The sequence below is a fragment of the Callospermophilus lateralis genome, chromosome 3 (assembly GCF_048772815.1).
Source record: "Callospermophilus lateralis isolate mCalLat2 chromosome 3, mCalLat2.hap1, whole genome shotgun sequence".
Classification (NCBI taxonomy): Eukaryota; Metazoa; Chordata; class Mammalia; order Rodentia; family Sciuridae; genus Callospermophilus; species Callospermophilus lateralis.
The window spans coordinates 145,041,875-145,065,410 of record NC_135307.1 but is presented as its reverse complement, the minus strand read 5'-3'; the positions used below and the strand labels follow the sequence as shown (position 1 = coordinate 145,065,410).

The 23,536-nt window shown below is 35.7% G+C and overlaps 1 protein-coding gene across 4 annotated transcripts in view; it reads right to left on the bottom strand.

Annotated features, from left to right (window-relative positions):
* The window catches only part of Lrrc28 (leucine rich repeat containing 28), a 141,749-nt gene that overhangs the window by 97,787 nt on the left and 20,426 nt on the right, over positions 1–23,536 (bottom strand). For all 4 annotated transcript variants that reach the window (XM_076848842.2, XM_076848845.1, XM_076848844.2 and 1 more), the window contains exons 4-5: positions 16,227–16,264; positions 15,506–15,643 (exon numbers count right to left, since the gene is read on the bottom strand). In XM_076848842.2, coding sequence (XP_076704957.1) covers positions 15,506–15,643; positions 16,227–16,264 — 176 coding nt within the window. The remainder of the gene's footprint in view (positions 1–15,505; positions 15,644–16,226; positions 16,265–23,536) is intronic.

Here is a 23,536-nt window from a genome sequence, read left to right as displayed (position 1 = left end):
TGGAGGGCAAAAGATTTGAATAGCTATTTCACCACAGAAATGGCAAATAAACACACAAAATGTAATAAGCTTAAGTTAATAATAAAATGAAAATTAAAATCACAAGAAGATGCTACTACTACATAGTCACTAAAATAGCTACAATAAAAAAGGATCAAAATATCAAACATTGGCAAGAATAAGGAAGAATTGGAACCTTCATACATTGCTAGCAGGAAAGTAAATGGTACAGTCACTTTGGAAAACAGTTTGGCAGTTTCTTTCAAAGTTAAAAATATAACATAAAACCCAAGGATTCTACTTCCAGGTATTTACCCAAGAGAAAGGAAAACATATGTCCACAAAAAGCTTGTATGCAAATTTTCATAGCAACATTACTCATAACAACCCCAAATGGAAACATCTAAATTATCAACCAACTGCTGAATAAACAAAATTTGGAGTATCTATACAGTAAAAAATTATTGAGCAATAAAAATAAACAAAGTACCAAAAACCTGAAGATAATATATATGCAAAAACATTTTTCTAAGTAAATAAGCCAGACATGAAAAAAATTAAAATCACAAGACATATTATATGATTCTATTTATATGAAATTTCTGGAAAAGTCAAAACTATAGAGACAGACTGTAAGATCAATGGCTGAATGGGGTGGGAATGGGAATTGGCAACAGACAAACAGTAGCGTGATTTAGGGATGATGGAAGTATTCTAAAAACTGAAATGTGTGCTCAGCTGTGTACATTTAGTAAAATTTATCAACTCATATATAAAATAGTGAATTTTATAGTATATAAATTGTACCTCAATAAAAACTATCAAAAAATCAGTGGAGAATAACAAATAAAATTAACTCATGCCAGGAACAAAATTATTGATGTTGTCATAAAGTTTAACAAATTATTGTTAAGAAGACATGTCAACACATTATGTAGATTAAAAAAGTAACATACATATCACACAACATAAATCAGTTATAATTCCCTGGGTAAATGGAAATCAAGATTCTATTTCTTGTTTTAACATTTGTATAACATAATCTTACAGTCATTTCTAATTTAAAGGTAGTTAGAAATTTAATCTGTGAATGGGAAGTAAACAGACTTACATAAACCCTCATGTTCTGTATAAAAATGTTTTTTCCTAAAAAGTATGCATTTATTTTTTAAAAGAATAATGAAGGAAAGAAAATTTCCATGATCTATTGGTTCAGATATCAACATGTTTCAACTATGTTTTTACAATTCTTTAAAATCAGTTCAACATTTTATGATAATGACTATGATATTAGAATAAAAGAGATCTCATTTAAGGAAAATAAATTCACATTAGAACCTATGTTCTACAAAGCATGCTATTATCCCTTTAAAAAACTACTAAGAAATTAATTTGGTTTGTAAATTCATATATAACCAATGAATGCCAATTTTTGAAACTAAAAAGAAAAAGTCATCAAAATAGACCTGCCAGACTTATGTCCTCTTTGGGACTATGTCAGGAGCAGAGATGTCAGCAGATGCAGCTAAGAAGGAAAAGAGTCATAGAACCAACAAATGATATTTGTTATAAGCATATAAGGATGTTTGTTTTGGAACCCTTCCTCACTTATTGCCAGTTTTGACTTCACATTTTCTCACCACCTTACAAACAAAACTATCAGTGAAAACTAAAAATCTTTTAAAAACATAAAAATATCTACTTAAAATGTTGACTCTTGGGAGCTGAGGCTGTGGCTCAGTGGTAGAGCACTTGCCTAACTTGTGTGATGCACTGGGTTGATTCTCAGCATTGCATATAAATAAATGAACAAAATAAAGGCCCATCAATGTCTAAAAATGTATTTTTAAAAATACCGACTCTTTAAAAAATGGGATTAATAAAAACGAGTAAGCAAAGAACTGCAATGCCAACTGTGTGTGTGTGTAGGGGGGTGCTTGGAAATAAGTGATATCAAACTACATTTCTTTAGTTACTTTTCATTACATACCTTGGCAAATCGTAAAACTTTTCATTTACTAATACAATCAGGAACTCTAAAATTACTTACAGAGCAGAAAATCAGAATTAAATTTATACCTTAAGCAAGGTTAAAACATAATTTATAGTTGAAGAAAAGCAAAAATCACATTCAAACAACAAATGAAATACAAAACTAAATATTTTACATATTGAACACATTACTTTTTAAGAAGTATTTATTTTGGCGCTTTATTCTTCCAATTACATTTTCTTCACAATTATATAAAATGACCTGAGACTATAATTTTCTGACCATGTTACAAAACAACACTATACTGAAATCAAAGCAGAAAAATCAACTGAAGCTATAAAGTAACCATAAAAATATAATCTTCGTTTATGTATCTAAAACTTGCTTTTCCCCCCAAAAGCTTGGTTAATAAGTGTAAAATATCAAATCACTATTAATGTAAGAAAAGTGTTTAATGTTTGCTTAAAAGTTCTTTAGTAAAAATGAAGTATGAATGCAAATTTGCAAAAATATCAAAGGTTATAGTAGAACTTACTCCACGTCACCTCTAAAATACTGCAAGCTGATTTATACAAAAATAACAACTAAATCTCAAAAGGCTGTGTCTAAGAAAAAATATTTGATATAAGTTCTCAAGAAAATTTTACTCCAAAAGATGAAGAAGATTTCTATATTCATTGTTTTTCTTTTTTAAAAATCCCTGCTTCTTGGTATTCATCACACACACATACACACACACACACACACACACACACACAAAACACACACACACAAAATTAATTGTGATGAACCCAGTATAGGTTTCTATCATGACAATCACAACACTTTAGGCAATTTAAATGAAGAATTTTAATTGAAGAAGCAGTTTACCAAATCTATTTGAGGGAGAGAATCGTGGAAGCAGTATGTATGACAGACTAGGAAATGGATGTATTTCAGAAATAAACAATGAAAAATATCCATATCCCAATCATTTGCTCCTGCATACCACTTACACATCAGCTCAGTCCCTCACCTCAAACATGACTACTTCTTGAACCATCTTCTCTGACCTCAGTACTGCCATCACTGTCCACACCCAGCACTGTACTACACTGTGGGATAATAAATTATTTGCACACAGACAAGGAAGTATTGCATGGGAGGTGAATTTGGTTATGATGTTAGTTGCTTTTAGATTTTTTTCACAAACGAGAGGTCCATGGAAAGAAGCTCAATGTGCCTTAGCCAGTAGCTTGATTAATGGTAAAGACTTTCTAAATCTCAGGGACCAATGCTTTTTCTTTCCCCTCTCCCAAACATTGTCACAATAAACTTTTGTTTTTCGGGCATTTGGCAAGTTTTCCATCATTTCCCTTTATATCTTTCCTAAAATGGATTATTTTTGTATTTAACTCTAAGCTCTAAGGACACATGGTCCAGAAAACAAAACTTTTTTTTCTAGACATATTCTAATGGCCATTTTTATCCTGAGGTTTTTGCCAAATTGTTAAAGCTTATAAAAGAGTGCAAATAAAATTTAAAGGCATTAGCTCCATTTGTAAGCAGATTTTACAGTATATAATATTATCTGAAGATATTTTTTGGAGAAATCAATGGGTTTTATTTAATCTAGCATACCAAAATAACTTTATATAAATAATGAAATAAAATATTTGTTACTAATATATATTTAATTATACTATAAAGTTACTTTACTAGTAAAATTATATACTATAAACTTTAGGTCTATAAAATTAATTGGAAGAATAGGTTCTGAATATGAGCTTAGGACTCTGGCAGACAATTTATTCATTTACTCAGTGGTCATCTAGCAACTCAGTCAATACTTCTCTCTTGACTGTCTAGTCATTTCTTAGGAAGTTTTAAAATATTGGACAATAAAATATCAATTTCTCAGAATCCTATTCTCTTCCATGATGCCCACTTTTCTAGTACAGCATGGCATACTTTGAGCCAACACATATTTCTTATTAAAGAGATGAAATAGTAAGTCTCCCAGGTCTTACAGATACTCCCACAAAATACAGTCTATTTGCATATATTATTGGCCACACGTACATAGCCTGGTGATACCAGAAGGGAACTCTGCCAGGAATACATTTCTAGATGCTTTTTTAGTGAGAGAGGTGCTACCACCAGCTCTAATGTATAATAAATGAAAACCCCAGACTCCCAGAAGGATAAATCACCCAAAAAGGTCATGAGCTAAGAAGATAATATCAGAAGAATAACCTTGATTATCTGGGGATACTTAGTGTTGGGAGGATTCAAAAACTAAGCTGCTTTTGAGATGTCCACTCAGGATTCAAGTGCAATGGAAGAGTTAAAGAAGTCAGAGCTGACCCAGTGTACCTGGTTCACCTAGCATCACAGGAAACTGTAAGGCAGAGTGGAACACTCGTAGCCAGGCCTATAACTATGGGGTGGGATCTGTACCTCTGAAAAATCACGGTAGTATGCACCTCAGTGACAATACAGTCCCAACAAACAGGGTAGAAAGTAACAGAAGAGCCTGGAGACCAGGCCCTGGTTTCTACCATAGCCTCCAGAGGAAAAGGCTCATCTCCTTCCTCCCTACCTCCATAGTACACCATAAGCACAGAGATTTTAGAGCAAGTTAGGAGGCAATGGGACAAACCAAAATATTAAATTTCATTCCAATAAAGCAATAGAGGATCAACTGAGAAAAAATAAAATAAAATAATAAATAATAATAAATTTAACCATACTTGAAGGCTGAGTTTAATAATAATTCATGCTGATTGTATATGGGACATATCTGTTTGTGTACTTTTAGCCATTAAAGTACAATACGTTCATGTTTTTAATTTGGACTAAAAAATCCTTCCTTTTCTGGTATGCAAAACAGCTTTTTAAGGATAAAAGTATTCAAAAAAATAAGCTGATTTATATCCCAGATGCAAGCATCATCTTTTCTGGCTCCTGGTTACTTTTTGTTTGTTACTATAACCTTCTCCCATGGGAATTCATGGAGAATTGACGGCAAATCCCAGAATGTATCAGAATGCTCCTAACAAGGATTAACTGGTTTTTCTATCTCCTCTTACTTTCATACAGTCCCAACAAACAGACTTTGTGGTCTTTACAGTAAAAAAAAAAGTGTCTGGCAAAAGTCCCTGCCTAATATAAACTCTTCCCCAATAACCCTTCATTTGTAGGTGCACAGTGGTTCTTTTAATAATAGCTCATATAATTTTATCTCATCAAGTTAGAAAAGGCCTTTGGGAGGATGTTAGTTTAAATTTGTTCTATAAAAATGCTAGTTTTGAGGGCTGGGGTTGTGGCTCAGCGGTAGAGTGCTTACTTAGCAAGTGCGAGGCCCTGTGTTTGATCCTCAGCACCACACAAAAATAAATAAATAAATAAAAATAAAGGTATTGTGGGTTCAACTACAACTAAAAAACACATATTAAAAATTGCTAGTTTTGATATTGGAAGTAGGGAAAGGCAATATATAAATGTCTAAGTGTTACATACTTAAGAATATACTTGTATATATGAATGCAGATAAGCAATCTTATACATGATTTATTCTGATTCTTTTTTTTTTTTTTTTTTTTTTTTATTGTTGGTTGTTCAAAACATTACATAGTTCTTGATATATCATATTTCACACTTTGATTCAAGTGGGTTATGAACTCCCATTTTTACTCCGTTTACAAATTGCAGAATCACATCAGTTACACTTCCATTGATTTATATATTGCCATACTAGGGTCTGTTGTATTCTGCTGCCTTTCCTATCCGTTACTACCCCCCTCCCCTCCCCTCCCCTCCCCTCTTCTCTCTCTACCCACTCTACTGCAGTTCATATCTCCCCCTTGTATTATTTTTCCCTTTCCCCTCGTTACCTCTTGTATGTAATTTTGTATAACCCTGAGGGTCTCCTTCCATTTCCATGCAATTTCCCTTCTCCCTCCCTTTCCCTCCCACCTCTCGTCCCTGTTTAATGTTAATCTTCTTCTCATGCTCTTCGTCCCTACTCTGTTCTTAGTTACTCTCCTTATATCAAAGAAGACATTTGGCATTTGTTTTTTAGGGATTGGCTGGCTTCACTCAGCATAATCTGCTCTAATGCCATCCATTTCCCTCCAAATTCTATGATTTTGTCATTTCTTAATGCAGAGTAATATTCCATTGTGTATAAATGCCACATTTTTTTAATCCATTCGTCTATTGAAGGGCATCTAGGTTGGTTCCACAGTCTTGCTATTGTGAACTGTGCTGCTATGAACATCGATGTAGCAGTGTCCCTGTAGCATGCTCTATTTAGGTCTTTAGGGAATAGACCGAGAAGGGGAATAGTTGGGTCAAATGGTGGTTCCATTCCCAACTTTCCAAGAAATCTCCATACTGCTTTCCAGATTGGCTGCACCAATTTGCAGTCCCACCAACAATGAACAAGTGTACCCTTTTCCCCACATCCTCGCCAGCACTTGTTGTTGTTTGACTTCCTAATGGCTGCCAATCTTACTGGAGTGAGATGGTATCTTAGGGTGGTTTTGATTTGCATTTCTCTGACTGCTAGGGATGGTGAGCATTTTTTCATGTACTTGTTGATTGATTGTATGTCCTCCTCTGAGAAGTGTCTGTTCATGTCTTTGGCCCATTTGTTGATTGGGTTATTTGTTATCTTGTTGTCTAATTTTTTGAGTTCTTTGTATACTCTGGATATTAGGGCTCTATCTGAAGTGTGAGGAGTAAAGATTTGTTCCCAGGATGTAGGCTCCCTATTTACCTCTCTTGTTGTTTCTTTTGCTGAGAAAAAACTTTTTAGTTTGAGTAAGTCCCATTTGTTGATTCTAGTTATTAACTGTTGTGCTATGGGTGTCCTATTGAGGAATTTGGAGCCCGACCCCACAGTATGTAGATCGTAGCCGACTTTTTCTTCTATCAGATGCCGTGTCTCTGATTTGATATCAAGCTCCTTGATCCATTTTGAGTTAACTTTAGTGCATGGCGAGAGAAAGGGATTCAGTTTCATTTTGTTGCATATGGATTTCCAGTTTTCCCAGCACCATTTGTTGAAGATGCTATCCTTCCTCCATTGCATGCTTTTAGCCCCTTTATCAAATATAAGATAGTTGTAGTTTTGTGGGTTGGTTTCTGTGTCCTCTATTCTGTACCATTGGTCCACCCGCCTGTTTTGGTACCAGTACCATGCTGTTTTTGTTACTATTGCTCTGTAGTATAGTTTGAAGTCTGGTATCGCTATACCGCCTGATTCACCCTTCCTGCTTAGCATTGTTTTTGCTATTCTGGGTCTTTTATTTTTCCATATGAATTTCATGATTACTTTCTCTATTTCTATAAGAAATGCCATTGGGATTTTGATTGGTATTGCATTAAACCTATAGAGAACTTTTGGTAATATTGTCATTTTGATGATGTTAGTTCTGCCTATCCATGAACAGGGTATATTTTTCCATCTTCTAAGATCCTCTTCTATTTCTCTCTTTAGGGTTCTGTAGTTTTCATTGTATAAGTCTTTCACCTCTTTTGTTAGGTTGATTCCTAAGTATTTTATTTTTGGGGGGGATATTGTGAATGGAGTGGTTGTCCTCATTTCCATTTCAGAGGATTTGTCGCTGATATACAGGAATGCCTTTGATTTATGTGTGTTGATTTTATATCCTGCCACTTTACTGAATTCATTTATTAGCTCTAATAGTTTCTTTGTAGACCCTTTTGGGTCTGCTAGGTATAGAATCATGTCATCTGCAAATAGTGATAATTTAAGTTCTTCTTTTCCCTATTTTTATGCCTTTAATTTCTTTCGTCTGTCTAATTGCTCTGGCCAGTGATTCGAGAACTATGTTGAACAGAAGTGGTGAGAGAGGGCATCCCTGTCTTGTTCCAGATTTTAGAGGGAATGCCTTCAATTTTTCTCCATTCAGAATGATGCTAGCCTGAGGTTTAGCATAGATTGCTTTTACAATGTTGAGGTAAGTTCCTGTTATCCCTAGTTTTTCTAGCGTTTTGAACATAAAGGGATGCTGTACTTTGTCGAATGCTTTTTCTGCATCTATCGAGATGATCATATGGTTCTTATTTTTAAGTCTATTGATGTGGTGAATAACATTAATTGATTTCCGTATATTGAACCAGCCTTGCATCCCAGGGATGAATCCTACTTGATCATGGTGCACAATTTTTTTGATATGTTTTTGAATCCGATTTGCCAAAATTTTATTGAGGATTTTTGCATCTAGGTTCATTAGAGATATTGGTCTGTAGTTTTCTTTCTTTGAGGTGTCTTTGTCTGGTTTAGGAATCAGGGTGATGTTGGCCTCGTAGAAAGAATTTGGAAGTTCTCCCTCTTTTTCTATTTCCTGAAATAGCTTGAAAAGTATTGGTGTTAGTTCCTCTTTAAAGGTTTTGTAAAACTCTGCTGTATACCCATCCGGTCCTGGGCTTTTCTTAGTTGGTAGTCTTTTGATGGTTTCTTCTATTTCCTCAATTGATATTGGTCTGTTTAGGTTGTCTATATCCTCCTGCCTTAATCTGGGCAGATCATATGACTTAAGAAATTTATCGATGCCTTCATTATCTTCTATTTTATTGGAGTATAAGGATTCAAAATAGTTTCTGATTATCTTCTGTATTTCTGAAGTGTCTGTTGTGATATTGCCTTTTTCATCCCGTATGCTAGTAATTTGATTTCTCTCTCTTCTTCTCTTCGTTAGCATGGCTAAGGGTCTGTCGATTTTATTTATTTTTTCAAAGAACCAACTTTTAGTTTTGTCAATCTTTTCAATTGTTTCTTTTGTTTCGATTTCATTAATTTCAGCTCTGATTTTAATAATTTCTTGCCTTCTACTTCTTTTGCTGTTGTTTTGCTCTTCTTTTTCTAGGATTTTGAGATGGAGTATGAGATCATTTATTTGTTGGTTTTTTCTTTTTTTAAGGAATGAACTCCAAGCAATGAATTTTCCTCTTAGAACTGCTTTTAATGTGTCCCATAGATTCCGATATGTTGTGTCTGTGCTTTCATTTATCTCTAAGAATTTTTTAATTTCCTCCTTGATGTCTTCTATAACCCATTGATCATTTAGTAACCAATTGTTCATTCTCCAAGTGATGCATGTTTTTTCCTTCCTTCTTTTATCGTTGATTTTCAGTTTCATTCCATTATGATCAGATAAGATGCATGGTATTATCTCCACTCCTTTATATTGTCTAAGAGTTGCCCTGTGACATAATATATGATCTATTTTTGAGAAGGATCCATGTGCTGCTGAGAAAAAAGTGTAACTGCTTGATGTTGGGTGGTATATTCTATATATATCAATTAAGTCTAGGTTATTAATTGTGTTATTGAGTTCTATAGTTTCCTTATTCAACTTTTGTTTGGAAGATCTGTCTAGTGGTGAGAGAGGTGTGTTGAAGTCTCCCATGATTATTGTATGTTGGTCTATTAGACTCTTAAACTTAAGAAGAGTTTGTTTGATGAACATAGCTGCACCATTGTTTGGGGCATATATATTTATGATAGTTATGTCTTGTTGGTGTATGGTTCCCTTGAGCAGTATGTAGTGTCCCTCTTTATCCCTTTTGATTAACTTTGGCTTGAAATCTATTTTATTTGATATGAGTATGGACACTCCTGCTTGTTTCCTAAGTCCATATGAGTGATATGATTTTTCCCAACCTTTCACCTTCAGTCTATGTATGTCTTTTCCTATCAAATGCGTCTCCTGTAGGCAGCATATTGTTGGGTCTTGTTTTGTGATCCATTCTACTAGTCTGTGTCTCTTGATTGGTGAGTTTAAGCCATTAACATTTAGGGTTATTATTGAGATATGGGTTGTTCTTCCAGCCATAATTGTTTATTTATGTTACTAAACATGGTTTGTTTTCCTTTTTTGATTATTTCCCCCCCCTTTACTGTCCTACCTCCCACTGTTGGTATTCATTGTTATTTTCCATTTCCTCTTCCTGTAATGTTTTGCCGAGGATGTTTTGAAGACATGGTTTTCTAGCTGCAAATTCTTTTAACTTTTGTTTATCGTGGAAGGTTTTAATTTCATCTTCCATCCTGAAGCTTAATTTCGCTGGATACATGATTCTTGGTTGGAACCCATTTTCTTTCAGTTTTTGAAATATGTGATTCCAGGATCTTCTAGCTTTCAGAGTCTGTGTTGAAAGATCAGCTGTTATCCTGATTGGTTTACCCCTAAATGTAATCTGCTTCCTTTCTCTTGTAGCTTTTAAAATTCTCTCCTTATTCTGTATGTTGGGCATCTTCATTATAATGTGTCTAGGTGTGGATCTCTTATGATTTTGCACATTCGGCGTCCTGTATGCTTCTAGGATTTGGGATTCTGTCTCATTCTTCAAGTCTGGGAAGTTTTCTCGTATTATTTCATTGAATAGGTGGTTCATTCCTTTGGTTTGGACCTCTATACCTTCCTGTATCCCAATGACTCTTAAGTTTGGTCTCTTTATATTATCCCATATTTCTTGGATGTTCTGCTCATGGTTTCTTAACAGTTTTGCTGAGCTATCTATGTTCTTTTCAAGTTGAAATACTTTGTCTTCATTGTCTGATGTTCTATCTTCTAAGTGTTCTACTCTGCTGGTAGTATTCTCAATTGAGTTTTTAAGTTGGTTTATTGCTTCCTGCATTTCTAGGATTTCTGTTTGTTTGTTTTTTATTACCTCTATCTCCCTGTATAGTTGATCTTTTGCTTCTTGGATTTGTTTATGTAATACATTGTCGAAGTGGTCGAAATGATCTTTCATTGTCTGATTTTGCTGTCTAATGTCTTCCTTGAGACTCCAGATCATTTGCAGCATGTATATCCTGAATTCTTTATCTGACATTCCATCTGCTGCAGCTATAACCTCTTCTAAAGTTGAGTTGACCTGCATTGCTTGTGGTCCTTTCTTTCCTTGTCTTTTCATATTGCTCGTGTTTCTTTCTGCTTAGTGAAACTATTGTGTTTTTGAAATTTTTCCCCCTATATATTTATATTGCTCTTGTATAGTTGAAAAGTCTCCCTTGCAGGGGCGGGCGGCAGCTCTGCTCCTCCTCCAATTGGGGTGATCTGTCTACCACGCTGGTGGGCCGCTGGGACTGTTCTGCCGGTCGGTCGCAGGTCTGCCTACCTTGGAGGCGCGGGCAGCGGCTCTGCTCTGCCCTTCCTCCTATTGGTGTGACGTGTCTACCACGTCACCACGTCCGTGAACCCCTGGGCCTGTTCCACCAGTTAGTCGCGGATCTGACTACCTTGCAGGCGTGGGCGGCGGCTCTGCTCTGCCCCTTCTCCAATTGGGTTGTCGTGACTACCACCCCGGCAGGTCGCTGTGCCTGTTCTGGGCGCGGGCTGCGGCTCTGCTCTGCCCGTACTCCAAATGGAGTGATGTGACTGCCACGCTGGCGGGCCGCTGGGCCTGATCCAGGCTCGGGGAACGGCTCTGCTCTGCCCCTCCCCCAAGTGGTGTGAAGTGTCTACCACGCCGGCAGGCAGCTGGGGCTGTTCTGCCAGACTGTCACAGGCCTGCCTACCTTGCGGACGCGGGTGGAGGATCTGCTTTCCCCCTACTCCAATTGGGGATTCTTGACAACCACGCCGGCGGGTCGCTGGGCCTATTCCGGGCTCTGGCAGCGGCTCTGTTCGGCCCCTGCTCGAGCCGGAGCGATGCGACACCACGCCGGCGGGTCTCTGGACCTGCTCCGGGCGCAGGCGGCGGCTCTGTTCGGCCCCCGCTCTAGCCGGAGCGACGCGACACCACGCCGGCGGGTCGCTGTGCCTGTTCCGGGCTCTGGCGGCGGCTCTGTTCGGCCCCTGCTCTAGCCGGAGCGACGCGACACCACGCCGGCGGGTCGCTGTGCCTGTTCCGGGCTCTGGCGGCGGCTCTGTTCGGCCCCTGCTCTAGCCGGAGCGACGCGACACCACGCCGGCGGGTCGCTGTGCCTGTTCCAGGCTCTGGGGGCGGCTCTGTTCGGCCCCTGCTCTAGCCGGAGCGACGCGACACCATGCCGGCGGGTCGCTGTGCCTGTTCCGGGCTCTGGCGGCGGCTCTGTTCGGCCCCTGCTCTAGCCGGGGCGACGCGACACCACGCCGGCAGGTCACTAGGCCTGTTCCGGGCTCTGGCGGCGGCTCTGCTCCGCCCCTCTGGCCTTCACAGTATTCAGCAGGACCCGGACCGAGAGACAGTTTCCGCGGGTTCTTTATCCCTGGGCCAGAGCAGTTCCGGGAGCCAGAATTCGGCCTCTCCAGACTTGGTGCATGCTCCGACAGGAGCAGGCTCCAAGAAGCAGTTTCCGCGGGTTCTATAGCCCTGGGCCAGAGCAGCTCCGGTAGCCGGAGCTCCGCCGCTCCGGGCTCGGTGCGTGTTCTGATAGGAGCAGGCTCCAAGAAGCAGTTTCCGCGTGTTATTTAGCACTAAGTCTGAGCAATTTGTCTGCGAGACGCAGACAATTGTCAGCCTGAAATTACCTGTTCTATAGCTGAAAGAGCTGCAATCAGTCAAAAACAAGGATGGTGACGTCAGCTCTCCAAGATGGTGGCCGCTGGCTTCCTCCGTGGTCTGACCGGTGTGGAGAACCGAACTGGACCGTTTCCTTCCCCGTCTCCAACCCAGAATTCAGCTCCGAGCTCAGCAAATGCCTAGCTGGCAGGAGCCCGCAGAATCAGCATCGCTGTATCTCTGCGCCACCAGCCCGTCGTTTCCCAGTGCGCTCCGCAGACTCCAGCCGCAGGGCGATCTGCCGAACAATAAGCGCTCCGTACGGACAAATCGCTCGCTTTTGAGCCCCTGAAGCTGATCCTCGTGTGATGAAAATCCTTCCACTAGGTTTTGGAGCACCCCAATTTTGCTGGAAATTCCTAACCAGATAGCTTTTAGCCGTTCTAACTCATCATTTTCCCTCACAGTGACGCAGTACTCGGAGTTACTGCACTCCCTTCGCGGCCATCTTCCCTTTTCCTATTCTGATTCTTGTAAATGATTTATCAGATGAGAAATCAAAGAACATCTAATAAACATGACAAGGTAACTGATACCTTGCCTCCCATCAAAATACAATAAAACTAGCTTAAAAAAACCTTTAAGGCAACTGTTTTCAAGAAATGGACAAGTAATACAGAATAAGTCATAAAGTTAAGGAACACAAGAGGTGAGCCCTATTTGCTGAGGGGCACAGGGAAGTGGAACCCAAACAGGACTGCAGGAAAGTGGAACCAAAACTACAGTCTCACAAAGCAAAAGCTAGACTATTTGTCTTCACATTCCCACAGCCTATCTTTACTAACCACAAAGCCTATGGATCTCAAGAACAGAATCTGGGACTGGAATATTCAAGTTTAGGGAAGCCTCCTCTGCCCTCTCCTTGCTTTGTCTTTCACTGTTTGTCTCCCATTCCACAAGGCTATTTCCAGCACCTCATAGGATTACACAATGCTGTGCAGTATCCCAGAGAGAAAGACAAACTGATTAAACATTTTGGGGATATACACATATCCCCTAACTCATTCAAATCACAATAATTATAATGACTTTGTAATGAGATGTATAACTGACTCAAATAAGTAGTAGTGCCACGTCCACTGCTATTCATGGTGGTCCAGGAAGAAAAATATAATCATGCTCATTTAAAAGTTCCTATTCAAAACAATAGAAAAAAAAAACTAGGAAAATAAGATAAAAAATATGACTCAATTTTCTTATATAACAAGTGAAATATAAATAAAAAATTATATGAAAGAATCGGGGAACATACACTGTTCACTGGTTTTTAGGAGGTTATTTGGAGGCAGACAGTGATATCAGAAGTACATGCTTAACCTCTGAGAACACATAATGGAAGGAAATGACTGCATTCTACACAAAATGATCTTATATTATAGGAAAAGACAAAATAATAGAACACACAGAACAAAATTGTATGTTTGTATATTCTTTAAATGTATGTAAAAAGGGGTTTGCAGCTGAAGCATTATATCTGTGCATCTTGATTCTATAAAATACTTAATCTCATATATAAAAATATTACTTTTATGCAATCTTCCAAACAGAATCTAATTTTCTGGATACCTGAATACATAAACTTAATGAAAGCTAGAATGATGAAATAGCATCAAGTAAGATTATATATAATACACCCTAAAGACTGTATTTCTGTATGGAATTGAATTTTTTTTTTTTTGCTTTAACTATAGTTGGAAACAATAAGGCACTTATTACATGAGGCTTAAAAACTGTTTTTTAAAGCCAAGTCACTGTTCTACTAATATCATTTTTGCAAACAGTACCTGGACCTATGTATTAAGGCTAATGTAGAAAGTTAAAACTTAAATTAAATTCTAAGACTCAAATTTAAATTGTCCTAATAAATTCTAGTATGACACCTAATTAAATCAAAGTTGATGTATATCATATCACTACTTCACTAGAAAATAAGACAAAAACAAAAACAAAATACAGTTACTATGCTCTCATTTAGAATGTTTGTACTGAAAAAACTTTAGAAGTCTTTTTTTTTTTAATCACAAAGAAATATCACAGACTTTTTCATTCATGGATTTAACCTTAAGTTTTTATTCTCACCTAACTTCAAGTTCTATGACAGGTAGTAATTTGTAATTTTGTTTGAGTCACACATTTCACTGTATACACTTAAAGGCTGGTTGGTGTTTCTAAAAGAATTACTAAGTAAAAATAATTCCTTCCAATGTGACATTTGTATCTTTTTTAGCTCATCCTTGAATATATGATAACTTTCATGTAATACCTGAAGCACAAGTTTTTTTTTTTTAATTCTTAAATCATACTCCATCTTTTTGTTTTTTTAGATGGAAAATAATATATAACAGTAGAATTTGAAAATGTGCACCTCCACAAAGAAAGGTCCCTGAAATGCCCTTCACAAAAAGGTCAAGAGGTTTAATGTGACTTTCAAGGGAATACAGGGTTTTAGAACTATCTGCCTGTCATCAGAATCTAAAGAGATATTCAGCAGGCAGAACTGACAATTCTAAGACTCAAATTTAAATTGTCCTAATAAATTCTAGTAGGACACTTAATTAAATCAAAGTTGATGTATATCATATCACTACTTCACTAGAGAATAAGACAAAAACAAAAACAAAATACAATACACTCTATTTGCCTTTTATATACTAAGATGATTACACCATACTCAGTTCACCTAAATTCTCTTAAAGTGAAATTCAGAACTGAAATAGCTCTTTGTACAAATAGTCTGCTAGGGCAGAGACTGGAAGAAGCATTGTTTGCAATATACAACTGTAGTAACTGTAGCCCTATCTTGTTAAGTGCTACCTTCTTATATCTGAGTCTAGAGAAAGACTCTGAGTCATTTCACCCACACACCCTGGTTTCATCTTCAAACAAATGAACAATCAAATACTTGCAAATACATTTATATCCATAGCCCACTGCCCAGACATAGAGAAAAACATGAATAAAAATGGATTTATAAAACACAAGAAACTATTATACACTGTAGGCTATGATTACCTGGAGGTAGGAATTGCAGTTGATTATTAGCTAATCGAAGATGACGTAAAGCTCTCAGACGACCAATTTCTGGGCAAACAATTTCTAAGGCATTGTCACTAAGATCCAGATACTGGAGTTTTACAAGGGACCCAATAGCTTCAAATAGAAGAGAAGGGGAAAAGCAAAGTGAGTTTGACTCAAGTTTTATAGAAAATCTTTAATGAAAGTGTTTCAATCTAAAATATTTTAATGCTTAATACCCCTTCTCCCTGTCACAGTTGTTCACAAAATAGTAAAAAATCATACTAATTTTTATGTAAATGATAAGTATTTCTTCCTAGAGATAAAATATAATAAGTTTAAAAAGAAAGCAAATAAAAACATTAAAAAAGTGTAAAAAACTGCTTAAATAAATGATTCAAGAATTAATAAACAAAAGTAATCTAACTAAAATTCTTAACCTGATTTATTAGGTTTAGAATTCATTTTATTTTTAACCTATTAGCAACTTATCTCATAATGATTTACTTAAGCATTTTAACCATTTTAGACTTTTAATTTATTTAATCATAATTCTTAACTGGTCTTTTTAGAGGAAAAATTTTTGAAACTAATACATTAAAGTTCTTTATAATTAAAATTCTCTAATACACCAAACAAGATAAGTTTAAAACTTCTTATAAAGTTGATACAGCTTTAACTGTATCATCTTCTAACTAAAAATTCTAGGTGTGCTTACCTTCTGGAACCACTACTATGTTATTTGAGTGAAGGTACCTGGAGCAAAAAGAAGGAAAAAGGAAAGAAAAACAGTTGTTATTATTCAGTAATTTTGCCAGGTAAACATTTAATAAAAGGCTCACTAGAGATTTATCAAATGTAAATGAGCCAAAACTTTCTTTCTCACTCTACTCTAATGTGTCACCACAAAATACATTTTTATCACAGCCAATCAATTATACTTTGAGTGTAATGTTATGCTAGAATTGCATATTAAATGCATGTACTGATTTAATTATTTTAAAATAAAAACTTGAGTAATAAATTATTTTCAACCTCATAAAACAAATTATTAGTTTCTCTAATTCACCTTAAGTTATTCAGATTTTCAGAAATATATTATGTAAAAAAAATTCAACCTTCTATTATTCAAGGAAGACACAACTTTTAGTTTCTAAAGGATAACATCGTAAGACAAAGATATTTCTAGCTAACATGCTGAGAAACAAGAATAGAGATTAAATATTCATCTTTTAAAGTATCCACAGAAATACTCAATTGTCAAGGCCAGAATTTACTACATGGCAAAAGGAATTTCAAAAACAAGAAATCAAATTCTTCTTGAAAAAAAAAAGAAAAAAAATGCCCAGACTTAACAAGTCTCGGCAAGTCTAGGTATTAACACTTTTCCCAATGAAATATCTTTAGCACACTCTAGTGGAGACTCAAGCAACCAGCAGTAACCAGCTACTGAGAACAAAACAACAGTGACTGCTAGAAATTAAGAACTAATAACTTAAAAAAATAAATTTACAACTAGATTTTATAAACCTTATGCTCAGCCCTATCATTTTATTTACTGTACTTTAAAAATAAATCCTCATAAAGTATTATAAAATAGAATTTAAAATTTTCTTCTACATTTTGAAAGCCTAAAATTAAATGCTAAAAATGTCAATGAAATAGAATAATAAGAAATAATTTTCTGAATATAATTTTATGTTGGATTAAATCAACTGTAGACAGTATTAACCCACTAAGTCTAACACAATTTAAGCAAGTATGCTGTTCTATGATAAATTTCATTCCTTGCTTTATGTACATGAATTGATTATATATTCTATCTACACGGAGCTAGATCCCTAGTCTTTAAAGTTCTTTTTTTATAGGAAGAGTTGAGACAAGTCATTTGTTGAAACAAGTTTTTCAGAGCAATTCTCTGTTCTTACTAGGAACTCTGGCATTTATGAAACAAATGCAAGTGTGTATATTTTTGGCATTGTGTATGCACACTTATTCAGTCTTTGGACACAAAGAATTCTTAAAGTCACCTGATAAAGTAATTAGGAATTCCTTCCTGAAATTAATGTTTCAAGAAAACACAGAACAAGCCATATTGAAAGAAGCAAACAAAACTACCAATAAAGGATGCCAGAAAAAAAGCAAAACAAAAAAAGAATATAAAATCTATATACCCAATAATGTAAAATTCATAAAACCCACTACCCAATCAAAAAGTATTAGATGTGACAAGAATTAGGAAAACGTGACCCAAAAACAGAGGAAAAATAGTCAATACAAATAGGCCCAGTATGACAAATTATAAAATTAGAAAACAAGGACAGTAAAATAGCTATAATTACCAGATTCAGGTATTTAAATGAAAACTTGACATAGTGAGAACTGTAAGATATAAAGAAGAAATAAATAGAACTTCTAGAGATTAAAAATATAATAAAGTAAAAACATCACTGGGTGGATTAACTGAAAAGAAAATATGACCGACCCTGGTACCAAAAAAATGTGATTTGTTCCAGTACACAGAAAAAGAAAGACAAAAATAAAAAAACACTCACAGTTTTAGTGAGAATGGAATATATTTTTAAAAAGCTAGTATAAAAAAAATATAAACTCTTCAAAATAGCCCAAGGGGGAAGGGAGACACATTAAACTCAAAGGAACAAATACAAGAACAATAGATATCTCCTCAGAAACTTTGCAAGCCAGAGGATAATGGAATAGAAGGTTTACAAAGGTTAGTAGAGTTAGCACAGAAGTGCTAAAATAAACAAAACAGTAACTTGGCAACTAAGAAGTCTAATCCTAAAAGACACATCATTTAAAAATATAGAAGATGAATATACAACAAAAGAATGTAAGACTTTTACAGGGAAAGGGAAAAATCATTAAGACTTAGAGATAGATGAAGAATTCTTACACTGACACCAAAAGCATGATACACAAAAGCAAAAACTGATAAACTGGACTTCATCAAAATGTAAAATATTTACTACACAAAAGAAAATAAAAGAAGATGGAAAGACAAGCTATATACTGGAAGAAATATTTGTAAACAAAATACAAAAAAACCCTTAATTTTTTAGACTATAGAGAGAATTTTTCAAACTCAAGACTAAAAAATAAAATTAAAGCAACCAATGCAGATACTTCACCAAAGATACCAATGTTGAATAAATATATGAAAAGATGTCAACATCATTGGCCAATAGAGAAATACAAATGAAAACCACAATGTGATAAATCACACATCTATTGAAATTACTTAAAATGAAAAATAGTAATAATACCAAAAGATGGTGAAATGTGCAGACAATAGAACAATCTTACATTGTTAGGGGAAATGTAAAATGGCACAGCTAAGCTGGAAAATTTGGGGGCAATTCTTGTAATACCAAAAACTGAGCAAAAGTGGCAAAGAAAAAAACTCCAAAAATTATCTTTTCCATAAAACCAATGAGAATACTTGCAAAATGTTTTAGAAGTTATATAGACAGGGATGTGGAAATGAACCCAAGACTTGTGGTAATATAGAGCTAACATGTACGTAAGGGGGAAAAAAATGATAAGAATGTCTATAAGAATAGTGGGCCATGAGCTTTGTAGTGTTTTCACTAACAATATTCCTTTCTCCCATTCTCCAGCTCTGCAGAAACCCGGAAAACCAAGAGTCCACAACTAAACTGAATAGTAGTGCCCTGGGCTAGAACCAAATTGGAGCCCTTTTAAAGTCTCATTCCCTGGAAACTGTCATTATTCAACTTGTCTTAGGGTTCCCAAGAAGACTCTACTTATAAAGCTGTCTATTTATCTTATAAGGAACTAGCCTTGAACAAAATCCCTACCTCAAGTGTTGTAAATTGAAATAAATGACAGATGATTATTTAACTTTACAGATGCCTGAGGCAGTAAGTACCAGATGAAACAAATAATAGACAAACCAAAACCCTTAAAAAGAAAAGCTGTCCAGAGCAGCTTTTAAAAGCCTGGCTATTCCTGGGAATCTAGAAAATCACAGGCATACGTGGAGTTGTACACAGGCCATAGCTCTACAAATGCTCAGGTAGGAACTGTTGAGGTCTTACTCTTTCACCTCAGCTGAATTGGAAGTGAAGGCAACAAGTGAAGAGTTGTCTGCTATCAACTGCAGACAACTGAAAGGTGAATGCATGTCACAACACTTATACAAAGTCCCTCAGTAAAGACTAGTGGACTTAAGAGATTCAGTCAGTTAAGGAGTCTCTGCCTAATCATTAGCTGACCATTAATGGTCTTAGAATAGGTCTTCTTAGAATAGGCCTAGAGTAATTTCAAATTAGTTGTCAGTTAGTGATTAGAAAGAGGCCACTAAGATTACTGACCAAATATTTAAAAGGGCAGGGGGATAAAAGGAGAGAACTCTTGCCAACTCATTCTATGAGGCCAATAACACAGTGATACCAAATCCAGGCAGAGATATCATTAAAAAAAAAAGACTACAGAGGAATATATTCCTTATAAAGATAGCTTCAGAATTCCACAACAAAATACTAACAAACCAGAACGCATAAATTAACACATAAAAGTTAATTCCACAACAAAAAACTACCAAATCCAGAACGCATAAAAGGGATTATACTCCAAGACCAAATGGGATTTACCCCAACAATATAATGTTGGTTCAATTCACAAGTATTGATCAATATAATATGCCATATTAGTAGAATAAAGAATAAAAACTACATGATCATCTCAATAGATGAGGGAGAAAGAAAAAAGCAAACTACAAAATCAAACATCCTTTTAAGTTAAAAAAAATAATAAGAAGGGAACTTTCTCAACTTTAGAATACCTGTGAAAAACAGTTAATATTACACTTAATGGGAACAAAACAAAAAAAACAAAAACATGAAAGATTTTCTCTGAGATCAAAGTACCTGCTCTCCTCATTTCTTTTCAACATTCTAAGTTCTAGCCAGGGCAATTAATCAATAAAATAAAAAGGCATATACAGATTGGAAAGGAAGAAGTAAAGGTACCTTTATTGGCAAAAAAAAAAAAAAACCATGATCTTTGTAAACAAAAATCCTAAAAAACAGACACACACACACACACACACACACACACACAATTAGAATTAATAAATGAGTTCAACAAGGTTGCAGAACATAAGATTAACATACAAAATTCTGTTGTACATTTTTATATACCAGGCAATGAACAATTCTAAATTGTAATTAAAAAGAAAATTCCATTTACAACAGCATCACAAAGAATACATACATGGAATAACTGATAATCAGTTTCTTTCAGGGTAATGAAAATGTTCTGGAATTACACAATAGTAATGGTTGCACAACCTTGTGAATACAAATCACTGAAGTCATATACTTTAAAAGGGTGAAATGTATCTCAATAAAAAGAAATGAAATATGCAATTACCACATAACTCAGCAATTGCAATCTTATCCATTTAGCCCAGAGAAATTAAAACTTATTTACAAAACAGCAAGTACACAAATGTTCACAGCAGCTTTATTCACAATAGCCTCAAACTGCAAAAATGTCTTTCAATGGGTGAAGATATCACATTCATATCATGAAATATAACTCAGCAATAAAAAGGAATAAACTGTTAACATATGTAGCAACTTGGATGAATCCCTTATGCTGAATGAAAAAAAAAAGTTAATCCCCAAAGATTACATACTGTCTAATTCCATTTATATAACATTCTTAAAATGAGAAAATCATAGGGAGATGGAGAATAGATTAAATGTCTGCCAGGGTAGGTTTTTCCGGGGGGTGGGGGGTGGGAGGATGTTTGATTCTAAAAGTATAGTTCAAGTGATTCTAACATTGATAAAAGTATTCTCTACCTTGACTATCAGAATGATTGCACAAGTGTATACTGATAAAGGTGGTAAAAATAAACATCAAGAAAACTCCACGTAATTAAATATACACTCACAAATGAGTACATGAAAAACTGATGAAACAGAATAAAGTGGTGGATTGTACCAATGTCAATTTCCTGGTAGTGATCTTGTACTACAGTAAGGCAATAAGACAATAACATAGGGGAAAAGTGGAAGAGTACAGAATGTTTCTGTATTATTTCTTACAACTACATGTAAACCTACCATCATCTTACAGAAAAACTTAAAAAAAAAAAAAGGAAATAAAGACTTTTTTCAAGCAAGCCAAATCTGAGAGAATAATATAGGAGTAAATACATGACTTTTTCACTTTAATTTCCTTAAACTGATCATTTAAATTAAAAATTATAATAATGTGTTTTACCAGTTATCAGTTTACTATCTCTCAAGTCCTGATTTAACTTCTTTACTGTCTTTTTTGATCCTGGCGCTGAATTTGTCAACACTTCTCCTTTGCCAATTAAACTAATGTCAGGCTTTCTCAAAAGAGGAGGCTAAAGTGACTCCACAAGTCAAGCAAGAAGTCACCCCCATTCTAGCTTCCCTCCCATTTTTAATTTAGGACAAAAGCCAGATCCAAGTGGTGCTCCCCTCCCCTGTTAGACAACCTCAAGTCACATGTTCAAATTATACTCTCTCCACCTAAAAGCCATTTTTGCAGCAGTTCTGGTGCAGCCTCAGGCCACTGCCACTCTGTAGCTCTGCCACACTCTCTGCCAGCCTGCTACTACAGACCAGTTCCAGACTGCCACTACAGACCAGTTCCAGACTGCCAACATCTTCCTGCATCAGTGAGCCATTATAACAGAACAGCTCTGGTTTAAGCCATCTGCTGAGTCTCTTCCCCAACAGCAGGCTGTTGTTCTTGAGGCAGCCCTGCCATCTATTAAGAGCTCTTAATTCTTAACCTGGGGGTTGCTGCTCTCCTAACAGTCTTTATTACTTCTGTCTACCCCTCAGCCCAGAGGCAGTAGCTGCTTATTTGTATTAAATCCAGTCTCCACAGAGTCTTCCTTAACTTTATTTAGTACTTAATAACATTTTGCTACTTTAAAATATCTTTATATTGATTTTCCTTATTTAAATTAGGGGTGTGGTTTTTGTCTCCTAACTGGACCCTGACTAACACACACACACGCATACACAAATACACACACACACACATACAACAGCACAAAGAATGGGAAGGATGATCTGGAAGTACTAACGTAAACATCCATATATTACATGTGCATGTAAAGTGGTAATGATATCACATGAAGACAGATTATGTTAGGAAATAGACGTATATCATAAACTTTACAACAATGAAATGAGGTAGAGTTAATGGGCCAATATTGGTACTAAGACGGAATCCTAAACACTAGAATAATTAAAACAAAGGAAAGAAAGGAGGGGAAAAATAACAAAAGACAGTTGGAACAAATAGTAAATAAGATGGTAGACTTAAAACTTAATCAAATCAACAATCACATTAAATGTAAAAGGTCTAAACATGGCATAAAAAGGCCTGGATTATCGAACTATGCAAAAATGAAAGAACCAACTAAAGTTGATTTTAAAAACTCCACTTTAATTATAAAGAAACAGGTTAAAATAAAAGAATGTGAGTTTCAATTCCAGTATAGCAGAATAAGCTCCCACTGGACTGATATTCTGTCAGGTAATAACTAAAACACCAAGGATCACACACACACACACACACACACACACACACACACACCTCACAATCCTAAGGCACTGTATAGTAAACAAAAACAAGCCAATTCTAGAGGAAAATCAAAACTTAAATGCTAGAATAGTACAGTACTGGGAGAGTTTAAGTTCTTTCTTTTCTTTTTCCCCACCCCTATTTTTTTAAAGAGCATTTAGTCTAGGGAGGGTATAGTTATCATGCAAAATGGCTAAAGGCATATGTAGAAACTGCTGGAAACCAAGGAAAAAAAAGAAAATCTTGAAAGCAGCCAGAAAAAAAAATTTTAAAAGACATTTTATATATATCTGTGTGTGTGGAGAGGGAAGGATTAGAATACAACTGTCATCTCATGAGAATCTAAAAAACAGTCAAAATACTTTTAAAGAACTCAAAGAAAAGTACTGTTGAGTTAAAATT